Below are 27,276 nucleotides of genomic sequence, written 5' to 3'. Positions count from 1 at the left end.
GTGGGGTGCAGTGGATGGAGTATGACGTGGGCATAATATCTCTGGATAAGGGGAAGCCTAGATCTGATGGGTACAGAGCTCGAGAAAGGGCTGCCCTGGAGAAAGCACAGTGAATTTTGGGTTTGGGGTAAGATGTTCGTAAGTAGGGGTCCAGTCGTTGGGGTATGTGCCACCCAGGAGGAGTCATCGACGTTCCCTGTCCGGAGTAGATCGCTGCAGGCCCCGGAGTCACCCCGGCCCACTTTTTCCGCATTTATTCAGGGCAGGTTTTTCGGCGGCGGGACCCGCGCGCTCAGGTGTCCGGAGCGGTCTGACTTGTGTCAGGGTCCGTCCGTGGTGGTGACGGGGGCTGTCACCCGCCCCGTCTCCTCTGCTTCCGCTCCCCCGCCCTCTCTTTTCTTCTCCTAAGCTGTGCCAGAGGAAGGCCCGGAGCCCATAAAGCCTCGAGTTTGTCTGATTTCCCCTTTTAATTAAGTGTGGAAAGCCCATCGGACTGCAGGCCCCCCTCCCTCCCACACCGACACGCTCAGACCTCCATCAAGGCTGGGAAATTAAAAAAAAAAGTCACCGCCTCCCCCCCACCCGTCCCCCACCGCTTGTGCTAGGTGTGCACTGATTAATCTCTGGGCAGATGTGAGTGGGGGGTCATTAGCCCCCTCCCCTCCCAGTAGCCAGGGCTGGTAATGGGCCAGGGTGAATCCCGCCCCCCATAATGGGCCTACAGCCGCGGGGTCAGTTGCCCACACACAGACCCCCTCCCTCTCCTGACTCTCACACCCCTGTCTCCCTCCACTGCCCCCGCCCGTCTCCTCCTCCCGGCTCTCCCAGCTGCTGCAGGACTTCCACGGGCAGACCGGGCAGCAGTCCTGCCAGCCAGGGAACGTGAGCTGCCAGCCCGCGAGCAGAGGGTGCTGCTGCCGCCGGAGGTGGGCGCTGTGGAGGTGCTGCTGGGCCTTGGAGTGGTGCCTGGACCAGGTGGTACTCGAGGCGCTGGATTTGGGGCTGCTGGAGGTGCTGCCTGTGCTGGTTCTGAAGTTGGTGCTTCTTGTGTTGAAAGTGGCACAAAGGTTTTCTTGGACCTGGTCTTGTGGAGCACTGGAAAGTGGCCTGGCACAGTTAGAGTCTAGCTTGGGTTGCAGTGGGCAGCCTTCAGTCTTAGTGAGGTTCCCAATGTAGGGAGGCCTGCCTGAATCAGTGGACTGAAAAGCTGATGCACGCCTTCTCCGCTGCCCACCATCCTGAAGTTGGGTTGCGCACGCAAGGACAGACCCTAGAAGGCCCACCTCATGAGATCCTTCATTTGGTGGTTATGGTGGACCTGCGGCTGCTCAGATGGGCATTGAGTGCCTTTAGGGCTCATTTGGACTTGACCACCCCAACAAGCCACCAGTAGCCCTTCTCACACTAGTCCAGGACTCCCCCACCGTGAAGCACAGTTTGGAACCCACATGATCCATGGAAACCTTCGAAAAATCTACAAGACAACTCAATTTGTCGTGCTCCGCTTCGTATGTTTCATATCATTGATTCATTCACTTCGTCCTTTCCAATTTTCTCAGTCTCTCCATTGAACCACCAACACCTCACCTAAAACCAGGACAACGGACGTGGTTCCCCCAATCACCAGATCCCTAATATCCAGACACTTGGATCCCATTTGTGCATTGAAAGAGCTCAATTTGCAAATTTTTGTGAATTTGTTGGATTTATCCCCTTCCGCTGTTGGATCGTCTTCACCATGGCCTGTCGTGGACTATGCGGCTTCCACGTGTAAGGTTTTTTTCCTACTGCTCACTGCCAAAGTCTCCTTCCACTGGTGCCCTTGTAGCTACCACTATTAATGCCGCCTCTCCTCCTCTTCCTCACACAGGTGGCTACAGATCCTCCTGCTCTGGCAACAAACCGAATCCCAGGTACGTCCTCCAAATTCTCATTGTTTTAATAAAAAAGTATATATTATTTTATATTTGCGATAGTCAAATAACGAATGCAACAATGTATATCAACTTCCCCTATTCCCCCAGCCACCCTTTGCCCCTAAAAATATTTCATTCATTGATTCACATTTTTGGTGTAGGCTGTAGAACTGAGTATCAATTTAAAGCACAATGAGGATTCAACAGGCACGAGGCCATAACGTTCGAATATGCGACAAGGAAACCAGTCGTGCCAAATTCGTAGGACGGAAATACCCCTCACTAGGTGAAGACCAGGCCACATGCTCTTGTCCTAGTTTTTTTTCCCATCTCATTCCTACGTTCCTGCCTCTTTAATTTTTGTTTCCACAGCGCAGTAGCTTGAGTTTTTATTAAGGTTGTGGTTTGCAGTAACTTTGCAGCGATTGTTAGTATATAAAACGTCAAGGGCTAACAGGTCGCTCGTGTTGGAACCGCCGGGGCAGGCTCGCTTAAACCCGTTTTGACCTCCTCTGGCCCGGATGCACCCGGAGGTGTCAGAAGGGAAGTTCATTTGCAATAGCAAACAGAGCCGGTGTGATTCGGTGACTAAAGGGCAGTTAGGAGGGGGTCTGAAGGGAAGCTAGGTAAGTGTCTTATGTGGAAGTGTTTGGTGAAGGCATGTGTGAGAGATTATCACGCAACCGCAACAGTGCGAAGGCAAACTGAGGCGGAAAAAAAAGCGCACTGTGAGAACATATCAAAATGTCCATATTTAACCGTATTCCGAAGTCGCGATTAGTCCACGTTGGTTTTATTAATTTAGCAGTTGTGTCGCAGACTGATGTTTGATATATTTGGTGATGTCATAGTTTGCTGCGTCATCTCTATATGATGTGACGCCACAGGCTAAAGTCAGAATTTCTGTGATGAAGTCCAGCAGTGGACTTTGAGCTAAAAGCTGCCTTAGATAGAGTGTCATGTTGTACCGAGTCATCGTGGTGAGGAGGATTGAGGGGGAAAATGGGTGTGTTCCTTCGGGGGTCGCTGCCGGACGAGGCCGCCTCTGAAAGTAGCCAGCCGATCCACAGTAAACGGGGGATGTCGCGGTGTGTATTATGTCCTAATCCATCATCCTGGCTGGTTCCAAGAGTGATTTTTCAGTTTGCAATCATACTCCTGGAGGATGTGGCCTAACGGCAAGAGCGGCCGACTTTGAAGGCGGGGAACCAGGTTCGAGTCTAGCGAAAGGCTTAAGCATCCTGTGATTCTGGGCAAATCTCTCCCCCTGCCTAAAATGAATGTGTCCGTCTGTAATGTAACCGGTGCTCATGTAACGCGCGCTGATACTTGCGGGTCTAGTTCGCGCTATATAAAACTGTAAAACGATAAAAAAAAATGTCTCAGTCTAGTATCTGGGGGCGATCTCACAATCGTACATCTTTTCCCTGAGGTGATGTCATAACATAACGGCCAGATATTGGAGTTATGTCATTGGCTGGCGTGAGTTTAATAGATTGTTGTAACAGTCTGACTAAAATATCTTCATGGCGTGACGTAATTCCCAGCCAACTACATTTCCCGCAGGGCTTCACAGTTTGACGTCAGGTTCCTGAGTGGCATCGAAGATTAGCGCCAGGCTCCTGAAGTAACAAGGCCGCCTGATGCCAGGTTACTAGGGAGAGGTCAGAGGTTGCCCCCCTCTCTCTATGCCTGCCATGTTTAGGAGAGGTGCACTCGTTAAGGGAGGAGCTCTGTTGATTGGGGTGCTCTGATAAAGAGGTTCCCTGAAGAAGGCACGTGCTCTATAAGGCGTCGGCGAGGTAGGTGGCATGGCAGAGGAGTTGAACTCCTATCTGCAGTGAGGAAAGGTGCTTTATTGCGGATGTGATGTGGTAAAAGGGGTTTCTAAGTTGAAGAAAATTAAAGAGGGGCTCTTCCAAAGGGGGGCAGGGGTGTAGCTAGTATAGTGCAGCAGGTGCAGTGTTACCAGGCTCAGATCTCTGAGGGCATTTTGAACTCTGACAGGGTTGGATTTTACAACCCCCACCATAGTAAAGAGGCCAATTTTCTCTGTTTGCACCAGGGCCCATGGCCTCCTTGCTACCTACTGAAGAGTGGTGCTGTTGTGAGGGATGGTCATGGCTGGACTGGCCGTAGCGGACATCAGGCGTTTGCCGGGAGACTTTTTTTTGAAGCAGTGGGGATTGGTTTTGCAGCGATGCAGCAATATCGGTCCCCAGTAACAAAAGCAGCAGTGCTGGGGACTGGTTTTGTTAAGCAATAGTACTTGACACTTGTGTCCCTCCCCCTGGGTGGGGACCCTTTTGACTAAATTGCCAATTCTGCTTTGGGTTCCCAGCCTGGTACAAAATGGGGTGGTGATGGACGGAGCATCTGAACCAATCAAACACTCACACCCACTCAACAGATCTGGGTTTAATCCATCACCGTTCTTTAGCCCACTCTGCCACCCCAATTCAGACATGATGGCAAACAAAGCGGTACAAAAGCGAGTGGGTTCCCAGCCCGGCATTGGGGATGGTGCTCTTGTGTAGGGATACGCCCAATAGTAGGAATATACACTGCTGATAGGATGCACTGCGTTAATGAGAGATAGAGGCGCTATGTTGAAACAGTGTTAGGGGGTGATATGGTGGAGAGGCAGTGGACACGTGTGGTGCCAATATGAAAGCATGGTCACTGGCTAATGGATGTGCTCTGGTGCACTGCTTTTTTAGGTCAAGCCTGGGCAGCTCTCCCAGCCATGCTGTATTGGAGTATGTACTTGAAGCCCCGCTCATTCTCCACCCATATTTGTCATTGGTTTGTGTCATTGTCCTTCCTAAATGCTGGCTTCTGATTCGTTATGAGGCTTGTTAGTCCCTCCTTAGTACCGCCTTGTCTTCATTTGTAACCTTCCATGAGGAGTGGCCCTTTTATTTTGGTTGTTACACAGCACGTCTTCTTTATTTTGTAAGCACTTTTTTCTTTAATGAGTTTCTCTTACTGCAGGAGGGTCTCTTGTGTGCAGTTATGACAACCAGAATGTTTATTTAACTCATTGTAAATGGGGATCTTTTCAGGGGCCATGGGAGACAGGAGGGGGCAACTCAGCGATGCCTTCAAGCATTTGGAATGTAATAGGCCTCGCATTTGTGAGAGTTTAAGCTATTGGGATTGTAAATGTTAATGCCTTTTATTTATGTTTTAAAACCAAAACATAAATAAAAGGCATTGTCATTTCCAATGCCAATAGCTCAAACTCGCGTAAACGCGAGAGCTATTGCATTGCATTTGCTTGTTTGTTTGCATTTTAATATAGCGCAAACTCGACCCGAAGGTATCGGAGTGCTTTATATGAGTACCAGTTACATTACACAATGACACATTCATTTTTTGGCGGCACAGGGAGATTACGGGATTTGCCCAGAATCACAGGATGTCGAGCCAACGCCAAGACTTGAACCTGGTTACCCAGTTCCAAAGTCGGCAGCTCTGGCGATAATTTAATGAAAGAGGCTCTCGGGAAGACAAATGTCCTGGTGAAGGGAGATGCTCCGATAAAGGGACCTGTTCCTGTGATGGTAGGAACTCTAGTGACCTTTGCAGTTCTCGTGAAGAGACGTGAACTGGTGAGGTGGGGGCAACTTTTAGTAAATAAATGGAGCGCACTAGTGAAGAGAGCAAACCTAGAAATGGGAGGGGCTCTGGCGAGGCACAAACCGCTCATGAAGGGAGATGCTCTGGTAAAAGGATAGGATTTCTTTTTGAAGAGAGGCAGTCTTTGATGAATGGAGGGGGTGAGGATCTTCTGTGAAGAGAGGTGTTGTGGTAAAGGATGGCTGAGTTTCTCTTGGAAGGTACTTCAGCCCAAAGAGGGAATCTCTGTTGCAAAGGGTTCAGGTGCGGCGATGGACTCCTGCTAAGAGTGATGTTCTTGGTAAGGGAGCGTGCTTCTGTGTAGAGAGGAGTTGTGGTGAAACTAAATTATAGTGAAGCAAAGTACTGAGTGAGGACATCATATGAAGAAATAAGCTCTGGTGAAGAGGTGGTGTTTTCGTGAAGGGAGTAGTTCTAGTGAACAGAGAGGATCTTATGAAGAAAGGGCCTCTGGTGAGTTGAAGAACTCTTGTGAGTGAGACAGACTGGTGAAGTGATGTTGCTTTTGTGAAGACAGGATCTCTAGTGAGCAGATGGTCTCCAGTGGGAAAAAAAGGGACAGCGGTCAGCTGAGGGACCCAGTGAAAATGGGTGCTCTTGTGAAAGAGGACTCTTGTGAGGTGAGATCTTATGAAGCAGGTACTCTGATGACGCAATGCACTGGTAATTGGATGTTGCTTATGTTAAGGGAGTGGTTCTCACGAAAATAGTGTGTAGTGAGGCAATGTGACCTGGTAAGAGCCTCTTGTGAAAATAGGTGCTCCTATGAAGAAAAGTCGCTTGTGTGAGCGGAGGGGCTCTACGACAGGGGTACTAGTGAAGAGAACGACTCTGGCGAACAGGCTGTGCCTTTTAGGAAGGGGTGCTCTTATTAAGCGATAGTGACTTTGTGAAGGGAAGTGTTCTATTGGAGGGAGGGTTTCAGGAGAAGGAGGAGGCTCTAGTGAAGAGGTGGGCTCTGGTGGATGGAGCGCATGAGCTCTTTGAGAAGTGAGAAGTTCTGGAGAAGGAAAGTTCCATTATAAAGGGGCATGCTATTCTGACGTTCTTTGTACCTGAGATAGGGAGGCCCCGCACAGAGTTGGTGATATGGTGAATAAAAGTAGTGAAGACAGGCTGTAGTCATAGGGGAAACATTGTTTACAACGCGGTGTTTACACCGCACTACTTTACAAAGATGCCATTACAACGCAAGTCGTTACTACGACTTGCGCTGGCTGGCGCTATTGGATAAGGAATATTGTAATCTTATATTCCAACACCTTCCCTACTGTTACGTGGGCTGGTGTTGGAATATAAAATTATAATAATCCTCAATCCGCGCACACCAAAACAAGTCATTGTAACGACTTGCGTTGTAATGGCAGCGTTGTAAAGTACCGCGATCTAAAAGATCGCGTTGTACTGACGTACATCCAGTCATAGATGTCTTGGTGAAGAGGGGTGTTTTGAAACATAGAGAGGCTGTGACGAGGATAGATTTCCTTGGCAAAGAGGGATGTTTTAGTAAAGGAGGTGGTATTGTGAAGGGAGGGGATATGGCGATGGGTGGTGTTCCGGTGATAGGTGATGCTTTGGGGACAAGAAGGGCTCTGTGACGATAGTGATCCTGCATAGATGGAGACCATGATTAAAAGGAGGAAATTGGGCAAACGAGATACCCATGTGAACATTTGTGCTCTGGCTTACACAAGTGCCCTGGTGAATAATGGCGTTCTGTGGAGGAGAGATGCATCATCGGGTACTCCATGGTGACTGGCAGGCCTATTGTGAACAGAGGTGATTTGGTAATGTGAGAGCCCCCAGTTGGGAGAGGTGGTCAGGTAGAAGGAGACTCCTGGGTGAAGACAGGTGACTCGATGAAGAGAGGTGCGCCGGTAAATGAAGGTGTGGTGAGCTGGTGAAGGGGTGTGCTTAGATGAGGAGGGATGCGATAGTAAAGGAAGGAGCTATGGTGAAAGAAGGCTGCAGTGTGAAGAGAGGTGCTCTGGTGAAGAATGGTTCCCCGGAGAAGAGGGATTCTCTGGTAAGGAGAGTGCTCTGGTGAAAGGAGGTGCTCTGGTGAAAAGAGGGCCTTTGGTGAAAGGAGGTACTTTGGTGAAATGAGGAGCTATGGTGAAAGAAGGCAGTGGTGTAAAGAGAGGTGCTCTGGTGAAGAATGGTTCCTCTGAGAAGAGGGATTCTCTGGTAAGGAGAATGCTCTGGTGAAAGAAGGTGCTGTGGTGAAAAGAGGGCCTTTGGTGAAAGGAGTTACTTTGGTGAAAGGAGGAGCTATGGTGAAAGAAGGCTGCCGTGTGAAAAGAGGTGTTCTGGTGAAGAATTGTTCCTCGGAGAAGAGGGATTCCTGGTAAGGAGAGTGCTCTGGTGAAAGAAGGTGCTCTGGTGAAAAGAGGGGCTTTGGTGGAAGGTAGTAGTTTGGTGAAAGGAAGAGCTATGGTAAAAGAAGGCTGCAGTTTGAAAAGAGGTGATCTGGTGAAGAATGGTTCCTCTGAAAAGAGGGATGCTCTGGTAAGGAGAGATGCTCTGGTGAAACGAGGTGCTCTGGCGAAAGGAGGTGCTCTGGTGAAAAGAGGGGCTGTGATGAAAGGAGGCACTTTGGTGAAAGGAGGTGCTCTGATGAAAGGAGGTGCTATGCTGGAAGTAGTGCCATGAAGAAGAAACCGCCAAGAAGTGTGATTTGAGGGTCCTTTGGCCCCTCCAAGATGCCCAGGCCAGTGCTCCCGCTCGGAGTAGGTATTATTTACACTATGCCCACGTGCAGCAGGTGCTTGCCGTGCTCACATGGAATCTCCCTCTTGGGGTGCTTATCTTATCGTCTCACAGCGGATGTTTTTCCTGCTTCAGTGGCTGGTTGCCCTTGCATCTCTGTCTGAGTCTTTTATGAAAGTGCCTCTTTACCAGAGAGGAAGCGCTGCAGTACTGAGGGTGCCAGCTGCAGCCTGTCACATACACTGCCATTTGGAGACCCCCCCCCAAAAAAAAGCTCCTCCATCACTCACCCTGCGTCTACCCACCTTCAATCTCGCCTGCTACTTATTTCTCAGCTCCACTGCACCCCTTCAGTGCCTCGAGGCTACTTTAATGTGACACGAAGCTCTATGAAAAAAAGGACATTAAATGGCATGTGTTTGATGGGCAGTTTAGGCGTGCAGTGTCTAACGTTTAATAGTGGTATCATTGGTGTAGCAGGTGCAGTGACCCCGGGGCCTGTAGGTCTGAGGGGTGCGCTTCAGCCTCGATGTAGCCATTTGTGGACTGTCAAACCAGGGAATGGGAGGGGCATTTTCCTAGCTGGCACTAAATCCCATTTTGCCCCACTACCACAAATTATACAATTTGCCCTCCAATCAGTGCTTAATTTGTAAAAATATAATTGCCAGGGCTCTCATCAGGAGGCCACTGCAGCTTGCACCACACACTCACCTTGCTAGAGGTGCCAGTGATAGTAACAACACAACTACTAACCATCAAACTCCTGCAGGTGTGACAATTTAGACAATTTCAATACCCAAGCTCTAAAAATGGCTTGGTGGCAGGTAGTAGTCATTTTCAATGTACTTTAAATTAATAATTAAGTGTTGTTGTGGTCATCTCTAAATTAGCCCAACAGTGCCACCTTGTGACACACTGTCACAAGCGCCGGTGTTGACAATTTAGTGACTGTACTGAGCACCGGAAACCACTGGCCCAAATTAAGCACTGTCTCAGAGGCACATGCTGTGTATGCTGTGTACGCTCAGGGCAGACTTTCAATAGGGACAGCATTGAGAGCAATTATTACAAACAGAAGGTATCTGTCCACGTTCATGGCAGATGCAGACTTTTTCACTATCTGCGTAAGTTCACTACCTCTTTTAGACCGGCTCGCTCTCAGGATACAGGTTGACTGTCTCATTCTGTAAGTTTATAGCTAGCAGTGACAAGTTCCTGCTGTGTGTAGCTTTAGGGCTCGCTGTTCGCAGGCAGTCTCATGGCCACCTATTGACAGGCATATGTGCAATCTGTCCGTTTACAGTTTGTTCTCAAGTGTTTTCTTGATGTGTAAGTGATCCCAGTTAGGTAGACTCCTCCTTCCATTCTCCCAGGGTAAATTGAGCATCATCATTTGAGTAATAGTAACATCTGTTATGTAAAGCACTTATAAACGGCAGAAGTGTGGTATGAGGTGCTATAATACATGTCATTATTATTATTACTTATATTTTGTCTTCTTGCTAGGGACAAGCTCAGATAGCAAGTTTATAGCATATTCTCTTCTCGAGGAGTGTAGTCTCGAAGTGAATGAACTGGACATTTTCTTTACATGTGCAGTCTCAGTGTGTGGGTTTACAGTAAATTTGCAACCAGTACTGTCTTGCTGTGTGCTTTTGTGGCATGTTATTGCTAGGTGCAGGTTCCGAGTCTGTTTACTGAGTTCTTGACTAGTACAGACTCAGGGTGTAAGTTTACTGTATATATTCCTCAGTCACAGCAATGGGGTTCGATTTACATATATTGGTCTATCAGTAAGTGTGACTTACTCTTGGAGTACTCCTGGTTTACTTATGAATTTGAGGAGTAAACCAGAAGTACACCGCACTTACTCCTGCACTTCAGGACCAAGCCAGGAGTACTACAGGAGTAAGTCACAGCAACACGTCTTTGAATTGGGCCCATGTGTCTACATTTATGACGAGTAGGTACACACTTAGGGCCCGATTCACAAAAGTAATCTGAGACAAAATCCTAACATTATGACTTTCAGTATTCACAGAAGGCATTTAGGAGTAATAAAGTTAGGATTTTGTCTCAGTTAATCTTATGTTTTGGTCTTAAGTTAAACTTAGGACAAACTTAAGTTTAACTGAGACAAAATCCTAGTCGTAAAGTTAGGATTTTGTCTCCTATTACTTTTGTGAATCTGCCCCATATTATCCACCAGCACAGCCTGAGGGGCCTATTCACAATGACATTTTGAAGTATGTAAGCTTGTACACTTGTAGTATGTTTTTATGTTCTCTTACATGCCCTTGTGAATTCCATAGAAAATATGAAATGGCAATAAACAAGGAATATTGGAGATATATTCATAAACAATAAAGTGTAAAGTATAAAGTGTCTCCTGTTTTCACTTTTACTACTCAGTTGGAGGTTTCGGGGCTGATTTGCAAAGGTATGTAAGAGTAGGTAAAAAGAGTATTCCTGAAATACACTTCTTGTACTCAGCACTGATTTTGTGAATCGGCCTCATCAGTATTCAGTGGTGCGTTCTTTACAAGGACAGCCTCAGTTTGTAGGCTTCCTGAATGCCATCAACATGTATTGTATTGTATTGCATTGTATTGTATTGCAGTATTTATATAGCGCTTACTGGCTCTATATGGGGCGCTGAAGTGCTTGCCTACGTAAGTAGCACACTACACTGTGTAGGGTGTGTGGCTGGAAGAATGTTGTCTATGTTTTAAACCTATGTGAGAAGTGTTTCCATGTTGTGCATGATGACCACAGAGGTGCCGTTATCGTGTTATGGGACACAGCGCATATCAGCATGCTGATGTACAGTCTTAGAGCAGACTTTGTTGCTAGAATTCTGACAAGTTAAGTTTGTACGCTTCCGTCAGTTTTTATTAGCAGGTATGACCAGGTGTGCACCGCCTGGCAGAGTTTTGTGGACTGTTACAAATATTATGCTCTAACCGGTGTAGTCTACCTGACAAGTACAGTCTCAAAATCTAAGTTTAGAGCCCCTACTCCACTGTAATTCTCTTAGGGCCCAATTCACAAAGGAATTTATGTGCAGTAACGTTATGACTGCAGAGTCTTTGCACTCGTGGTGTAATCTTCGTACTGCAGTTCTCAAAGCGGAGATTCGGCTACGAGTGCAGAGACTCGGCAGTCGTAACTTTACTGCAAGTAAATACCTTTATGAACCGAGCCCTATATCTGTACGTTTACTGAGAGTTATGGATGAGATGAGACACTTTAGTGTGTAGTCTAACAGCATGCCCTTATTGAGAGGTGAAGTTTGAAGGTGTTCACCACAGATGGTTCGCCACTGGTATTATTTTAATTATTAATATTATTAATATTATTGTTATCGTTGTTGTTGTTGTTGCTGTTGTTATTATTATTATTATTACTATTAACATTGGAATTTTGGGAGCTCTCCTGAAGACATTGAAGCAGCTCACGACCAACAATGGCTGACGCAGAACTTCAGCTCCAACATTACATTGTTTATTTTGTTGTTTCTCCTTGTTTATTTGAGAACAGATGGTAGAATGATCTAATAACATTATAGCCCTTCTGCCTGAGGCTGTACTCCTGATCTGTGTGTTCAGGGCCTTTACCAGCAACATAAGAAACAATAATCCTAATAAACATCATAATAATAAAAATGAATAATAGTAATAAGAATATTAATAATCACTATTTTTTTACATTGGTTATTAGCACAATTACTACGGTTATTATTATTATTATTATTATTATTATTATTACAAATGGCAGTGGGGTTATCCCATAACTGTAAGGGTTATGGGGCTAATAAAAATGACTAGTAATAATAATGCTACTTATTTTATTATATTATTATTAACCCCTTCCCTGCGGTCCGAATTTCGCCACGGCGTGGGGATATAATTAGGGGGTGTAACCCCTTGCGTGCTCTGGACGGCCCCCGGCCGTGCTACGTCACGCTGGGCCTGTGCTCAGGACGGCCGGGGTCGTCCGAACTCCGCCCACTAATCAATCCTCCAGCACAGGTGCAGTATTTGGCCGGCCGTCCTGAGCCGTCCTGAGCACACGCCCAGCGTGACATAGGACAGGGGTGGCCATCCCGAGCACACAAGGGATTGTTATTATTATTAATATCATTATGAATACATTTTATGATTATTAGCACAATTACTACAGTTGTTATTACTATTATAATTATTACTACAAATGCCAGTGAGGATATCCCAGAACTGTAAGGGTTATGGGGCTAGGTTACCCCCGTGGGAATTTGTATGCTTACTAAATAAATGATAATTTAAAAAATAATAAGTTCCTCTATCACAGGCTCAGTTAAGCTTTCAGCAAATTCTTAAGGGGTGCAATCTGGGTGTGTATGTTTAAATAATGCACCCACTAGGTTCACCCTAGTGTGCACATTCACAAGAAGTACTCCATAGATGCGCTGAGTTGCACGTTTAATGATGTTTTGAGTGGTTGATGGCATGAAGCAACGTTATAAAAAAATGAACATCAATTTATTTACTGTTTTAAAGACAAATGTGTGTGTAACACTAAAGTGCCTTGCATTGCATACGTTCCCAATCAAACTGTAGTAAATGTGGGCCTCAGAATGGGAGTTTATGGCCTGTAATGTGTAAGTTCACTGCTGTGTGTTTTCCTGACAATTTCAGCCTCACTGTACAAGTTTATGACTCGTTCCCAAAGCATTCTCTCTGATTACGAGTCTGGCTGTCTTTGACTGCAAGACTTGTGGTGGCGCAGCAGTGGCGGTCCAGCGTATTATGAGGCGGCCATTCGGACCGCTGCACCGGCTGTACCATGAACCACCATTCCCTGGCAGTGGTGTAGCAGACAGGCAGGGCCGGACTGAGAATCCAAAACAGCTCTGGCAATGTTGACAGGCTAGGCCCCCTGCTACTTTTGTTACTGGGAGCCGATATATCAGGACCGCTGCAAACCAAGCTCCCTGTAACAACAAGCATTTACAATGCACTAGGTCTCGCATGAATTAAGTTTTAGCTATTTGCATTGCTAAATATTGCAACACCAATTGCAGCAAAAGTCTATATTTTGTAGGCCAAAAAAAATTGTATTTATTTTTGTAGCAATGGTGGCATGCTAGATGAATATGTTTAAAAGTAAAGTGCGCCATACTGCTATTGCTACAATAGTTAATTGTGGGTGCGTTAAACAATTGATGTGTGCACCGATGGCTGGTGGTGTGTGTGTGTCTGTAGAAATTGTGCACTGATGGCTGGTGGTATGTGTGCCTGGTGGAAGTGTGCACTGCCGGCTGGTGGTGTGTGTGCCTGATGGAAGCGTGCACTGACGGCTGGTGGTGTGTGTGCCTGGTGAAAGTGTGCACTGATGGCTGATGGTGTCTGTGCTTGGTGAAAGTGTGCACTGACAGTGTGGTTCTGTGTGTGGTTGTATGTGTGGTTGTGTGTGTGGTTGTATGTGTGGTTGTGTGTGTGGTTATGTGTGTGGTTATGTGTGTCGTTGTGGTTATGTGTGTGGTTGTGTGTGTGTGGTTCTATGTGTAATGTGTGTGTTGTGTTTATGTGTGTGGTTGTGGTTGTGTGTGTTGTGTTTGTGGTTATGTGTGTGGTGGTGTGTGTGGTTGTGTGTGTGCCTGTGGTTGTGTGTGTGGCTGTGTGTGTGTGTGGCTGTGTGTGTGTGGCTGTGTGTGTGTGGCTGTGTGTGTGTGGCTGTGTGTGTGTGTGGCTGTGTGTGTGTGTGTGGTTGTGTGTGTGTGTGGTTGTGTGCGTGTGACTGTGTGTGTGTGGGGCGGGTGAGGGGGCAGATAAGCGTAATGTTGTCAGCTCTGAAGAGCACACAGTTTATGCTCATATTCTGAAGCATGTGCTTCCAGACTCCCTGCTCCCCCTTGACGGTCGGTCCGAGTTATACCTTGCACTGCTGTTAAGCCTCAATAAATCCCAGGCACACTTCCGCTTTGCATCTATCGCCACTGGGAAGAAGCAGTGTACCAGTACATTGATTAATTGGCCGGCTGATGGAGACCCTCCTGTGAAATCTAAAGCATTTAATAAAATAACCCTCATGTTAGCTCTTAAAGTGACCCTCACATTATATCCTCAAATGACCTTCACGTGAGATAATAAAGTGACCCTCCGGTGAGACCCGAGAGTTAGCCTCTTGAGATCCAAGGGTGATTATACCTGAGACGCCAAAAGAAGCCGCTGTGACATGTCCAGGAGCCACCTAAATTACCAATCTGTATTTACGAAAGCTACCGAAATGTGAGAAAATAGATGCAAAATAGGTCATGTCCGAGACCCCGACATGCCGCCCCTACGTTAGACAATTATAAAAGTATGCACATGTCTATTTCTGAGCTTTTAAACTGTCCTGACATAGAAATAGTGGTCTAACTAGAAGATGATATCTAGGACCACTGGGATTATGTGGCAGTGATGGACCAAAGTATGCCGCTAAATTATATGGGAAGAAAAGGCAAATTATGCGGCATAATGCAACACATTTTGTGATATTACTTAACTATTTTGTCTTTTTTACTCACGGTAACACCATCTGGGCAAAGATTTCACCTTATTAGCAGTACCTGTTTAACATCCAAATGCACCAATAAACAAATGAAAGATAACTAGTCAACTATTGTAAAAGGTCTTCCGCTGCGCTTCAACTCAAGCTTTAGTGAGGCTTTAGTGAGCTAGAAGCATGCAGCGCTAGTAGAAAGCAGCTGTGTGCAGAGCGAGGCGCTACGGGAGATAGATGTACAGAGAAGGAGAAGAGACGCCTTGTGCGCAGAGCCATCAGGAAGGAAGCAAGTGAGGACTCGTGGCATCACCTTACAGTACACTCTTCATTTAATGCCGTCCACATCAGCAGAGCAGAGGCCTGCAGAGAGGTCCTGGCAGGCTCGGCTCAGCTCCCTGAATACTGGAGGGGGGGGAGATGCCTGGCTCTGGCTCAGCCCGAGGTCGTGTTGGTACCTCGAGCCCATGACTAGCTGAGCCTCCATGTGGCATTGCCTGCCCCTCTCCCCTTACCCCAGGATGACTTTAGAACTGGGAATCGGGTTTGAGTCAGGGAGTCGCTTGACATCCTATAGTTCTGGACGAATAAGCTAATATTCCCAGGACTCCGAAGAGAGCACGAAGCGATGGTCAGCTATGTGCGAGTGTGTGAAGGGGTGCACAGCACTGAAGGAGTTTACAATGGGTTGAGAGGGGGTGAAGGGTGAAATAACGTGCAATACCACCTACCATCGTCCTGCCTTAACAGCCCCACATAACGCTTCATTTGCTAAAATGTGAGGGACAGTACAGCAGCAAAAAGTGGATTGAAAGGATAACGCCAGCAGCGTGGGTAATGTCATAAAGGGAGTGGCTTAAATAACGGGCAAAAAAAAACATTTGTGCTTGGCTTAGTGTGCTGCCCCACTTGTATTTTGGCTGTTTCTGTCATTGCATCCAGATATATGATACAATGAGTAGCAGCATACTGACAATAACTCTGGTCTATTGGCTTTGTCAATGGTTGTTAGTTGCATAAGATAAATAGGCAGCAACAATGGCTTGGGCTATAGTGTGCAGCAAGGTTGGATATAAAAAAAAGAAAAAAGAGGCCAAATTATGCGGTATAATGCAGAACATTTGGGTGCATGGGGGGACTAAACAGGCGCAAGCTGCGGAAAGATAGTGGGAACACAAGTCTCAGAACTACAGGTGAAATGTAAAGGGATAAGGGGATAAAGGCATTTGGAGATAATATTGCTCACTGGCTAGGGCAATGAAATAACGTTCACGGGTAACAACGACCAGACAATCACCCCACATGTTCTATTCAAGAGCACGAGTCACAGGCCATGACAAGGCCATTCGTAGGGGGATGAGTGGGGGGTGAATACAGATATATAGAAATAATATCAATTGAGAGAGAGAGGACTTTAGTAGATCTAACAGAAACTTCACAGACACGCTCCTGTTCAAAGAATCAATCTAGTGGCAGTGAGCTTCACACAAAACACAGCAAAAATGGTACATTTTTCAAGTTGAAACTCACAACAAGTTTGGTGCTGAAATGCGTAATAATGTTGAAAGGAGGGGTAAACACCGTTAAGTATCTGACTGTGTTCATGGAAGAAAAACGTTTGCACATTTTTCGTACTGTGATGCTGGTTGGACATAATAGCGCCTGAGTGCACGCTTTGGATTTGATAGCGCTGGAAAGTGACGGGGTCGGATGCTTTTGTAATACCTGCCTTGAGTTTTCCTTTCTAAACCCTCTTTATGGCCTGCACAGTGAGTTTCTATTGAATGCATCGATTCACTAGTGGTGCATTATGGGATTTATAGTTAGTTTTCTTCAGTTGAAGTAGCTGCACTAACTCCTGACACACAAGGGCCCAGAACGGATACCTGGTGTCCCCTCCTCGGCATAGATCAGAATGGAATCCCCCCACCCATACAATATTAGAGTATTGCTTTTATCAAGAACTAAACATGAATTCAAGTTTGGTGCTGAAATGCGTAGTAATGTTGAAAGGAGGGTTAAACACTGTTAAGTATCTGACTGTGTTCATGGAACAAAAACGTTTGCACATTTTTCGTACTGGGTTGCTGGTTGGACACAAACCCTGAGAAAATGTTACAAGCAGTGCTGCAATATATGAGTAGTGTGATATGCACTAGCATACCTGCCGACGATGCACAGAGGCATATCGAACAACTATAGGCTATAGCGCCCAAGTGTACGCTTTCGATTTCATAGCGTTGGAATGTGACGGGGTCATATGCTTTTGTAATACCTGCCTTGAGTCTTCATTTCTAAACCATTTTTTGCATTTGAATTGCTGCCACTTTAAACCTTGCCCCGTGTTCGCATGAGTCCCCCCGCCCCTTGAAGTCTTGCTGTCCCCATTGCGGCTAGGACCCTCACGGTAGTTCCTTATCAAGCCCACTGGAAATAGGGTAGTGGTCGGTCAAGTTATGCAGCAGGGATTTATCATTTATGCTGTACGGGAAAGCAAAGCTGTGCGCCGCGGCCGTGGTGTCGGTGTACCCATCCCGGCACCCCTGCCTCCCTCGTTAGTGCCAAACATTGCTGGTTGTACACCTTCTCTGACTCTGCCCCGCTCCTGCAGGGGGTGTGGGGGAGCGGCGAGGGGAGTCCGAGATAAGTAATCAACTCTAAGGTGGTAAAGAGCAGTAAAAAAACATACGTCAACACAGACGTCAGGAATAAAAACAAGCACAGTTCTGGGGGATGTGAAAAGCGACGCCGCCATCGCAAAACTGAAAGCGATCGCGGATTGCTTTTGAAAACAACAAAACAGCGGGTGGTGTGCGCGCGCCATATGCTTTCAATTATCACGCCCGCATCTGGGCACGATAATTGAAAGCATATGTCAGGAAATGCGCGTAATAGACACCAATAGGCCAGGGGCGGAGCTATGCGCCCGCCTCTGGCCTATTGGTGTCTATTTCACAAAAAAGCAAGCACTGAAAGGTCAATAGCAGGCCGCGAATGGAAATTCACACGCACGAGCATGTGGAATTTCCAGGTCCATTTGCAAAACCCTGCCAAAAGGACTCTGGCTGCGCGAACACTGCTGTGCAGTGTATCGCTAGGGCGAGACCTAAAAACGGGCCCCAGCACTGCAAAGTTGGCCTCCAGGGGAAATGCTCGATGCCTGTTATGGCCAGTCCGGCCCTGCGGAAAGGAGTAAACAATACGCAAGGCGGGACCGCTGCGGTCCTTTGAGTATATTATGATTTTCCCCGGTGCCAGCCATTTCATGGCGGTGAGCCTGCCATGAAAAGGCTGGTGATGGGGAAACAAAGAGAGCCCTACAGGGCCCCCATGCCACCGTCACCATGGGGATGCATTCAGGGGGGCCCAACATGTGCCCCCGTGTTTGCATGCACCCCAAGTGTCAGCACGGAATGGACTTCAGTCAATGCTGTCATGGAACTGTTTTTGCATTACCATTGCGCTTCCTATTTCCAGGGCACTGCTGTGGGAGCGGCAAAAGAAGAACTCGTATCTTGTGGACGGGCCATGCACAGCTTTGGCGGTGCTGTGCCTACGCAAAGCCAGCGCAGCACAGCCAAAGTCGTAATCAGGCCCTTTTCCTTAAGCTTTCTGTTTTGTTGCTGTTTCCATTTTTATGTGGAGACTTCACTGACCAGATAAGCTATTTGGTAACGTTCAAGCAATATTTTCCTTCAACAAAATACATGCTTTTTTTGGGGGGGGGATGTCTGAGTCCGTATAGCATGGTGGGTTGCTATGCCTGTGTTTTTAGAGGTGGACGAGCTTCTTAAATCTCGAGCTAGGCTCGAGCCAGAGACCTGGCTCTAGCTCAGCTTGAGGTCCTCTTGCATCTTGAAGCAAAATACGAGGCGAGCTTTAATGTGGCTTCGGCCTGCCATCCATGCTCTAAGATCATGCACCAACAATTTTAAAAATCAAAGCATAAACCTCTGGTGTTAAAAAGGAGAAAAAGAGGTAGCCATCTACTCGGTTAATCGCATATTGCGAAACCAGAAAACCTCGGACCAAACCTTGCTTCTTCGCTATCAATAAATTGTGTGATCCTAGGCAAATATTTTCTTATCAGAGCCTCCTTTTTGTTCGATATCACATATGACAGTACCTTCCAATTAGATGGCAACTATTTTTAGGGCTCGGCTCAGTCTTGTACTCTTAGGGCCTGATTACGAGATTTGCGGTGCAGGACCGGACTGCTACCCTGGCGGCCCACTCCAGCACCGCTAAACGTGTGTGCCCACTGCCCGCCAGATCATGAGTTTCCTCATATCTGGAGGGCTTTTTTGGGCAGCCCCATGGCGGAGCCTTTGAAAATGGTCACCACAATGGGAACGCTAAAGAAAGTACCTGCACTGCATGGACTGTAATGTCTATGCCGTGCAGGAACTGGGGTGCATGCACACATGGGGGCACCTGTTGTGCCCCCCTGTGTGCATCCTAATGCAAATATGCAACAGGGCCCACTTTCTTTCAGGACCACAAGCCTTTTCATGGAGTTCAGATCTCCATGACACCGCTGGCGGTTCTGAAACCCGTAATATACGTGGTGGGCTCTGCAGCAGCACCACCAGCATATTACTGAGGCCCTGACCGCCGCACCACCGCCATGGAACAGCGGTTTCCTGGTGGCTGCAGTGGTGCAATTGCGGTCCGACAGTCAAAGTTGTGTTTACGACTGTCGGAACTGCGGTGCAGTGGTGGTTGGGCCAATACTGCTGCGCCCCCGTGAGTCTGGCGGTCCTCGGGCTGCAAGACTCGTAATTAGGCCCTTAGAGTGCTATCATACCCTTGACTCGGCTCGTCTCTCCCTGTTAATTTGTTTACTCGCCCACCTCTATGTATTACTGCACATTACGTTTTGTGGTACCCCGTTCTACCGATTCCATTTTCACTCAGCTCCTGTGTGCTGTTTTATTTGATGTCTTATATAGCACTGAACGCTACCTAATGTCTGCTTCAGACCTCTATGACACACTGTAACCATGGAGAAATGTTAAAATAAAGGCGGCTTCAAGCAGCCACAATACAAAGATTAAGCGTGATTCACCCCACGGTGCCTACGCTCTGGGAGGTGACGCTCTCTCCCTGCGGGCCTGAAGTCCTCCAACCCCTACGCTCAATTCGCTGATTAGCAACATCGACTCAGGTCACTATCGGGCGAGTCTGGCTTTAGATTGTTGATTTTCGGAGAGGGAATGTACCAAACCATTTTCTGATTGTGAACTCTGCAATTCAGAAAATGACAAGATTTGCAACTCTTAAGAGGATCCCTAAGAATCGCAGGTATGAGGGGCTGTTTGGGTATATGCTAAAACGCTTGAGAGAATCATGATGAAACTCAATTAGGAAAAGACTAATTGCGATGTAACAGACTCTGGAGAACAGACTCCAGGCAGGACTGAACAAGTGTGTAATTGGGAACGCTTCTTTCTCAGGCTCCTGGGACCCGTGAGGGTGCACTCAGCTGCGTCCACAGGAAGACTGAAGCAGCCCTGACTTTGTGAGCATGTGTAGCATGCTCCGAAGGTATGCAGAATGGAGAATGGAAAATGCACAAATGAATGCTTCCATCGCACAACTTCCGCATCGTGATGCTCCACTTAAACCCCTGCCTCCACCTGACCAATGCCAAGACTGAGATATGATTTTGTCCAAAATGGACCCTTCCTCTCTCACCATGAACCCCCAATGGTAATGTTGCCCAGTGTTTAATTTGTAAAAAAAAATAAGTGCCAGGGCCCTGGTGAGGCGGCCACTGCAGCTTCCACCCCCCATTGCCCCTGTTAGCGCTGCCAATGACACAGTGGCAGCCGCCACTAACAAAGGGTGGTGGGCGGGTGGGGGAGAGCGGAGGGGGTGGAGAGCGAGTGCGGGGGAGGGGAGGTACGATGGGTTAATAATTTAAAAAACTTACCTGACGACGTGGTCCTCCTCCCACTTCGCATTGCTCCAGCTGGCCTCTTCCTTGGCCCCAGCAGCCCCAGGGAAGCTCCAAGGAATCCCTGTGCTGCAGAGTAGTGCAGGGATTGGTCTGAACGGGCACAAAAGACGCCCTGGTCAGACCAGGGAGTCTGTGGGGGCTTCTCCAGCCCGGCTGCATTGAGCACACACACATACACACTTATACATATATACACACACAATATATATATATATATATATATATATATATATATAATATATATATATATATATATATATATATATATATATATATATATATATATATATATATGTGTGTGTGTGTGTGTATATATATACTCTCTCTCTCTCTCTCTCTCTCTCTCTCTATCTATATATATATAGATAGAGAGAGAGAGAGAGGGAGAGAGAGAGAGAGACCACTAAATAGGACACCACCTGGCACTTGCCTAGATTGTAATCTCATACAGAGGCACCTTAGAGGACCAGCCCATGTAATGTCAGTGGCTTCTCCTTTGGGTACTCACCCACACTCTGCCACATTTGGCGTTTTACTCATGTTGTGCCATTTATGCCCACTCGGGCACATTACCCTTTGTACCATCACATGAGTCATAGTCTCCAACGTTAAGCAGATTTTGCTGACAGTGAGCCAGCGCATGTTAATATTGCACTTGCATCAAAGCGTACTTACCCGTCAGGGGTTTGATGGCTTTAGTCTCATCCACTTTGGGTTTCAACCAGTGCCTCCACAGAGTGGTGATATCACAGACAGTGCTCGCCCCAGCAGCGCAATACGCTCAGACTCGTGGCACTCGTTAGGAGCTACACCAGCGCAACAGTCATTTTTACAATTGACAGTGTTTACCGCAATGCGTATTTATGCAGTTTTTTTGCGAGCCTAGGTGCACGTTTGAGTCACAATTGTATGATTCTTTGTGCCTGTTATAATTTTCATTTTGACCACTACAATATGGCGGCTGCTGATGACTGAGTCACATGACTTTGATAATTCTTTTCATGTTTATGGATGCACCATGTGAAGTTATTTAAGCCAGTCCCCGTTTGTGCATTTTACATGTGACCAAGGCTGCTTTTGTAGTCGAAACGCGTTGTGTAAATAAATGCTTTGCTAGATCACTTTGAGGTCTGGATCCTGTTTTCCTGAGAGCGCACATACCTTTGACTTTGTTGTGGATATATGTAAGGAAACGCACCTTCAGTCTGCATCCGTTACACCGCGTCCTGTCACAACGCGGTCGTTATAACGACCGCGTTGTGACAGCGCATACCATTACTCCGCAAGTTGTTACAACGACTTGCGGAGGGGGGAGAAGGTGTTGGATTTAAAATCCAACACCTTCCCTAAAGTCCGCACTGACTGGAGTTGGAATAGTAAATTTTACTATTCCAACATCCAGCGCCCCGATCTGCAAGTCGTTGTAACGATTTGCGGAGAAATGGTATGCATTGTCACAACGCGGTTGTTGTTACGACCGCGTTATGACAGCATGCGGAAAAAAGGTATGCGGAGTAAGAAAACGAGTTATTTACCTGTAACTACGGTTATCCAGTATTGGTATCTTTCATAGATTCACATGCCTGAATCATTCCCCGTCGTCGAGGCGGGAGTCCCACGGTAAATAAAATATATAATAGCAGTGCCTAAAATTTCTTGTAGTAGGCTGGAAAAGCCTAAAGGCCTAACTAGGCCTCAAAACTTAGCAGCCTATCTACATCATTATGTAAAAAGACCTGAAATAGTAGCCTCAGCCAATCAGCTGTCCTCACCCTCTAGAACCTTCCCAGCTCAGGCAGTTCTCCTCAGATTTTCCCAGCACAAGTGAGAATTAGTATCCATAGACAGAACTGCCCTACCGGGGAGGAGGGTGGGTGCATGTGAATCTATGAAAGATGCCTAGGATCTGGAACTCACTACCGCCCGAAACCAGGCTTATCTCTTCCACTACACTCTTTAAAAATGAAGTAAAAGCTATCCTCATGGTTAAATACACTTGAAATATTATCTCGAACGCTGTTAATACTCTGCACCGATCTGCACTACATGTTTGACCACTTTGCTTATTTGTATTAATTTGTCTTATTACTCACATGATTGGCTTTGCAGCCACCTATTTGTACTGTTTGACCTACTGATTTATCTGTCTGACTATGCTCCCTCATGTACCCCTCTTTGTAAAGCGCTCTGATATCTGCAAAGATCTTGTCCGCGCTATATAAAACTTTCAAAATAAATAAATAAATAAATAAATACCAATACTGGATAACCGTAGTTACAGGTAAGTAACTCGTTTTCTTATCCAGTATTAGGGTATCTTTCATAGATTCACATGCCTGAATCAGAATAGCAAGCAGTAACATCATGCCTGTCGATAGAGGAAGGTGGGAGACAAAGAAAACATAAATCTATCCCCACTCAACCAGGAAGGTAATAGAGCACAAAACTTGTTAACATAACATATGCATCAAAACCTTCAAATATAACAGATAGGACAGCATTATAAATATATACAGTTTAAAGCAGTATAAGAAAAAATATATAAGCTATCCAACCTTAGTGAAGAAGATGCTGCAGCACTGCATCACCAACAGCTGTGTCATCTTGAACTGCCGACTGCAGACAGTAATGTTCGGTAAAAGTGTGGACACTTTTCCAAGTAGCAGCTCGGCAAATGTTCTCCAGCGTCACTCCAGCGAGAAGGGCCGTAGATGTCGACACTGTTCTTGTTGAATGAGCTTTGACCTTCCTTGATAAAGGTCTATTGGCCTTGTCATGACAGAAGGTAATTGTAGAAGACAACCACCTGGCAATAGTTGCTTTTGTGACAGCTTGACCGAAGGTGGGTCTTCCATAGGCAACAAACAGTTGTGTAGATTTGCGGATGTCTTTCGTTTTCTGCAGATAGAACTTCAGACACCTTTTCACATCCAGAGAATGTAAAACCCTCTCTGCAGGAGTTTTTGGATCCGGGAAAAAGGTTCTGAGTGTGACCGGTTGATTAATGTGGAATTGAGTTGGCACTTTAGGAATGAATTTTGGATTGGTCCTAAGCGTAACAAATTCCTTAGAGAATTGCAGAAAAGGGTGAGTAATAGTGAACGCCTGTATTTCACTAACTCTGCGAGCAGAAGTAAGAGCCAACAAGATTGCAACTTTCCAAGTCAGAAACTTCAGTTCTGCTTTATGGATTGGTTCAAAAGGCCTTTTTAGAAGTTGGGAAAGAACCACATTAAGATCCCACTCGGGAGGAGGAGGACGAACTGGAGGGAAAACTCGGAATAGCCCTTTAAGGAATTGTGTGATCAAGGAGGATGAACATAAGGATGGTTTGTTGGAATTCTTCCGGAATCTGGATATTGCTGCCAGATGTACTTTAATAGAAGAAAAGGCTAGACCTGATTTAGCCAAAGACAGCAGGTATGGAAGGATGGCTTCAGGAGGAGCCTGAAGTGGATGAATCTCATTATCTCCACACCATGAACAGAACCTCTTCCACTTGAAACGATATGTTTTGATGGTACTTTGCGCACGTGCTTGCGACAATATCTCCCTGCAGTCCGAGGAGATGTTTAGGTCTTTGAACTCTAGGAAGTCAGGAGCCAAGCGTGCAAGTGCAGCGATTGAGGATCCGGATGATGGATTTGACCTCCCTCTCTTGTCAGCATCGACACTGTCGGTTTGAGCCGAAACGGAGGCTGTTGAGACAGTAGGAGAAGCTCCTGAAACCAATATTGCCTTGGCCAACGTGGAGCAATGAGGATGAGAGTGCAGTGTTCCCTCTTCATCTTTTGCAGCACTCTCGGAATGAGCGGAATCGGATGATAAGCGTACGCAAACATTCCGGTCCATCTCATCAGGAGGGCGTTTCCTCTTGACCCCCTTCCTGGGAACCTGCTGGCATAAAACAGGCACTTGCTGTTTTGCTGCGTGGCAAACAAATCCAGCGTTGGTTTCCCCCAAAGCCGAAAATTTTTCTCTACTTGATGTTCGAGCTCCCATTCGTGGCAGTCCACAAATGTTCTGCTGAGACTGTCTGCTAGAGAGTTGCGAACTCCTTGTACATGCTCTGCTTTGAGGGATATGCCGTGACTTAAGGCCCATTCCCACATCTCCTGAGCTTGCAGTGACAGTGCAAGAGATTTCGTTCCTCCCTGTTTGTTTATGTAGAACATGCTGGTGGTATTGTCCGTACGCACCAGCACGGACGAATTCACGATCCTTGGTAGAAAAGCTTGTAGGGAAAGAAAAATGGCCCTTAGTTCCAAGATGTTGATGTGCATCTGTTGGTACTGATGAGACCATTTTCCCTGGATCTGAAGGTCCTGAAGGTGACCTCCCCAACCTTCCATGGACGCATCCGTAGTCAGAGTGAACTCCGGAATCTCTTGGAGAAAGGTGAGGCCCGGCGACAAGTTGTGCGCCTTTGACCACCAGAGAAGAGCCTGTTTCATTTTGACAGTGACTTTGATGCGGTCGTCGAATGATCCCTCGACCTGCTTCCACTGACGAAGTAACTCTTCTTGCAACGGTCTCATTCTGAGTCTTGCCATAGGAATGAGGTTGATCGCAGATGAACACATCCCCAGAAGGGAAGCATATATCCGAACTGAAAGCGACTTTTTTGCGGATAGCTTGTTTTGTCGCTCCTGTGTCAGGTATGCCTTGCACTGGCATGTGTCCAAGACTGCTCCCAGAAAAGTCAATCGTTGACGAGGTTGGAGCTGAGATTTCTGTGAATTGAGGGTCAGCCCTAGATTCGAGAATAGTGAAAGTGTCCTGCTGACCGCTTCCATTGTCGAGCTTCTGGTTGGACCTTTTAACAGCCAGTCGTCGAGGTATGGGAACACCTGGAGTCCCAGGGACCTCAACATTGCAGCCACTGGAGCCAGGCATTTTGTGAAGATTCTGGGGGCCGATTTGAGGCCGAACGGGAGGACTTTGAATTGGAAATGGACGCCGGCCACTTGAAACCTTAGGAATTTGCGGTGGTTCGGGTGAATAGGGATGTGAAAATATGCGTCTTGCATATCCAGGGAAGCCAGAAAGTCCCCTTCGTTGAGACAATTCAGAATGTCCTTCAATGTCACCATGCGGAAACTCTGTTTCTTTAGATATTTGTTGAGTTTGCGCAGATCCAATATTGGACGCCACTCTTCCGAATTTTTCTCCACAAGGAAGAAGCGAGATTAAAAGCCCATCCCTTTCTGAGAAGGATGGACTCGTTCTATCGCATTCTTGCTTAGCATCTTTAAGGCTTCTTTGAAGAGTAAGCGCAGGCGAGGGGGAGGGGGACCCCTGGGCGGCGTTGTTGGAGGCTTCTGCAAAAACTCCAAAGTGTATCCCTTGCTGACCAAATCCAGGACCCACTGATCTGAAGTTATCTTCCGCCACTGATGGTAAAAGGCGGAAATCTTGGCGCCCACGGGGAGGGAAAGGGGTATGGCCGACATCCGGCAAAGCTCATTGGCGCTTGTTAGAATCTCGCCCTTGATTGCCTGAGCGCCGTTTTCCTCCTTGCCGAGAGAAAGAACCAGAAGCAGGCTGCCTGTTAGAAGATTGGTAGTAGGGCTTGTTGTAGGTAGATTGATACTGTCGATTTTGTTGGTTGGAATAATTGCCTCTGGATGAGTAGCCACGACCTCTTGCTCCTCTAAAGGACCCCCTCTTGTATTGCAGGGTTCCAAGAGATTTCGCTGTATCGGTATCAGTTTTAATAGCCAATAAAGCGTCATCAATGTGCTTCCCAAACAATGACTCACCATCAAATGAGTTGTCCAAGATCTTGGTTTGGACCTCAGGTCTAAAAGTGGTAGCCTTGAGCCAACCTTGACGTCTAAGCACAATTGCCCCAGCCAATTGTCTAAAGTTGGTATTAGAAATGTCTAGGGCGCAATCAATAATTTCTGAGGCCGCCCTTTCGCCTTCCTGCACAATTCTGAGCACCTCCATCTGTTGATCCTCCGGGATCAGCTCAAGATATTCCGTGATCTCAGACCACATTTGTCTATCATAACGAGCCAGGATAGCTAAAGAATTAGCCGCCTTAATGGATGCTGCTGCGTTTGCTGAAAACTTCTTTCCAATTGCATCAAGCCTTCTTCCCTCCTTGTCAGGTGGCGTTGAAATGGGAGCAGAAGGATTTTTGGACTTCTGCTGCGCAGCCTGAGAAATGACCGAATCTGGTCGAGGATGACCGATTAAACAAGCAGGAGTATCAGCTGGTGCTCGATACTTTTTGTCTATCCTCGGCAAAACTGCCGGAATGGAAGCTGGAGTTTTCATTATATTGAGACCTTCCTTCCATATATAATCGATAATAGGTATGGCTCTGACCACTCTCCGATATCCCTCTTTAAAGTCATGTAAAAAGCAGTCCGACTGCTCAACTGTGACAACTAATTCAAATCGATTAGCAGCTCTCTGCATAATATTGTGAAAACCCCCAATATCTTCAGGTGGAGAGTCTGAAGGACGGGGAGGAGGTGGAGAAGGTGTAGGGATGACATAATCCTCCCA

The 27,276-nt window shown here is 46.8% G+C and overlaps 1 protein-coding gene across 1 annotated transcript in view; it reads left to right on the top strand.

Moving 5' to 3' along the window:
• The first annotated feature begins 1,582 nt into the window (after window positions 1-1,582).
• FGF17 (fibroblast growth factor 17) overlaps window positions 1,583-27,276 on the top strand; it is a 164,921-nt gene continuing 139,227 nt past the window's right edge. Inside the window, exons 1-2 of the mRNA XM_078665493.1 lie at window positions 1,583-1,770; window positions 1,871-1,913. Of these exons, the coding sequence (XP_078521619.1) occupies window positions 1,739-1,770; window positions 1,871-1,913 (75 nt within the window). The 5' untranslated portion in view covers window positions 1,583-1,738. The remainder of the gene's footprint in view (window positions 1,771-1,870; window positions 1,914-27,276) is intronic.

This window comes from Lissotriton helveticus, chromosome 11, assembly GCF_964261635.1.
Source record: "Lissotriton helveticus chromosome 11, aLisHel1.1, whole genome shotgun sequence".
In the NCBI taxonomy this organism is placed as follows: domain Eukaryota; kingdom Metazoa; phylum Chordata; class Amphibia; order Caudata; family Salamandridae; genus Lissotriton; species Lissotriton helveticus.
The sequence above is the reverse complement of the archived record's forward strand: the minus strand, read 5'-3'. Positions and strand labels throughout refer to the sequence as shown.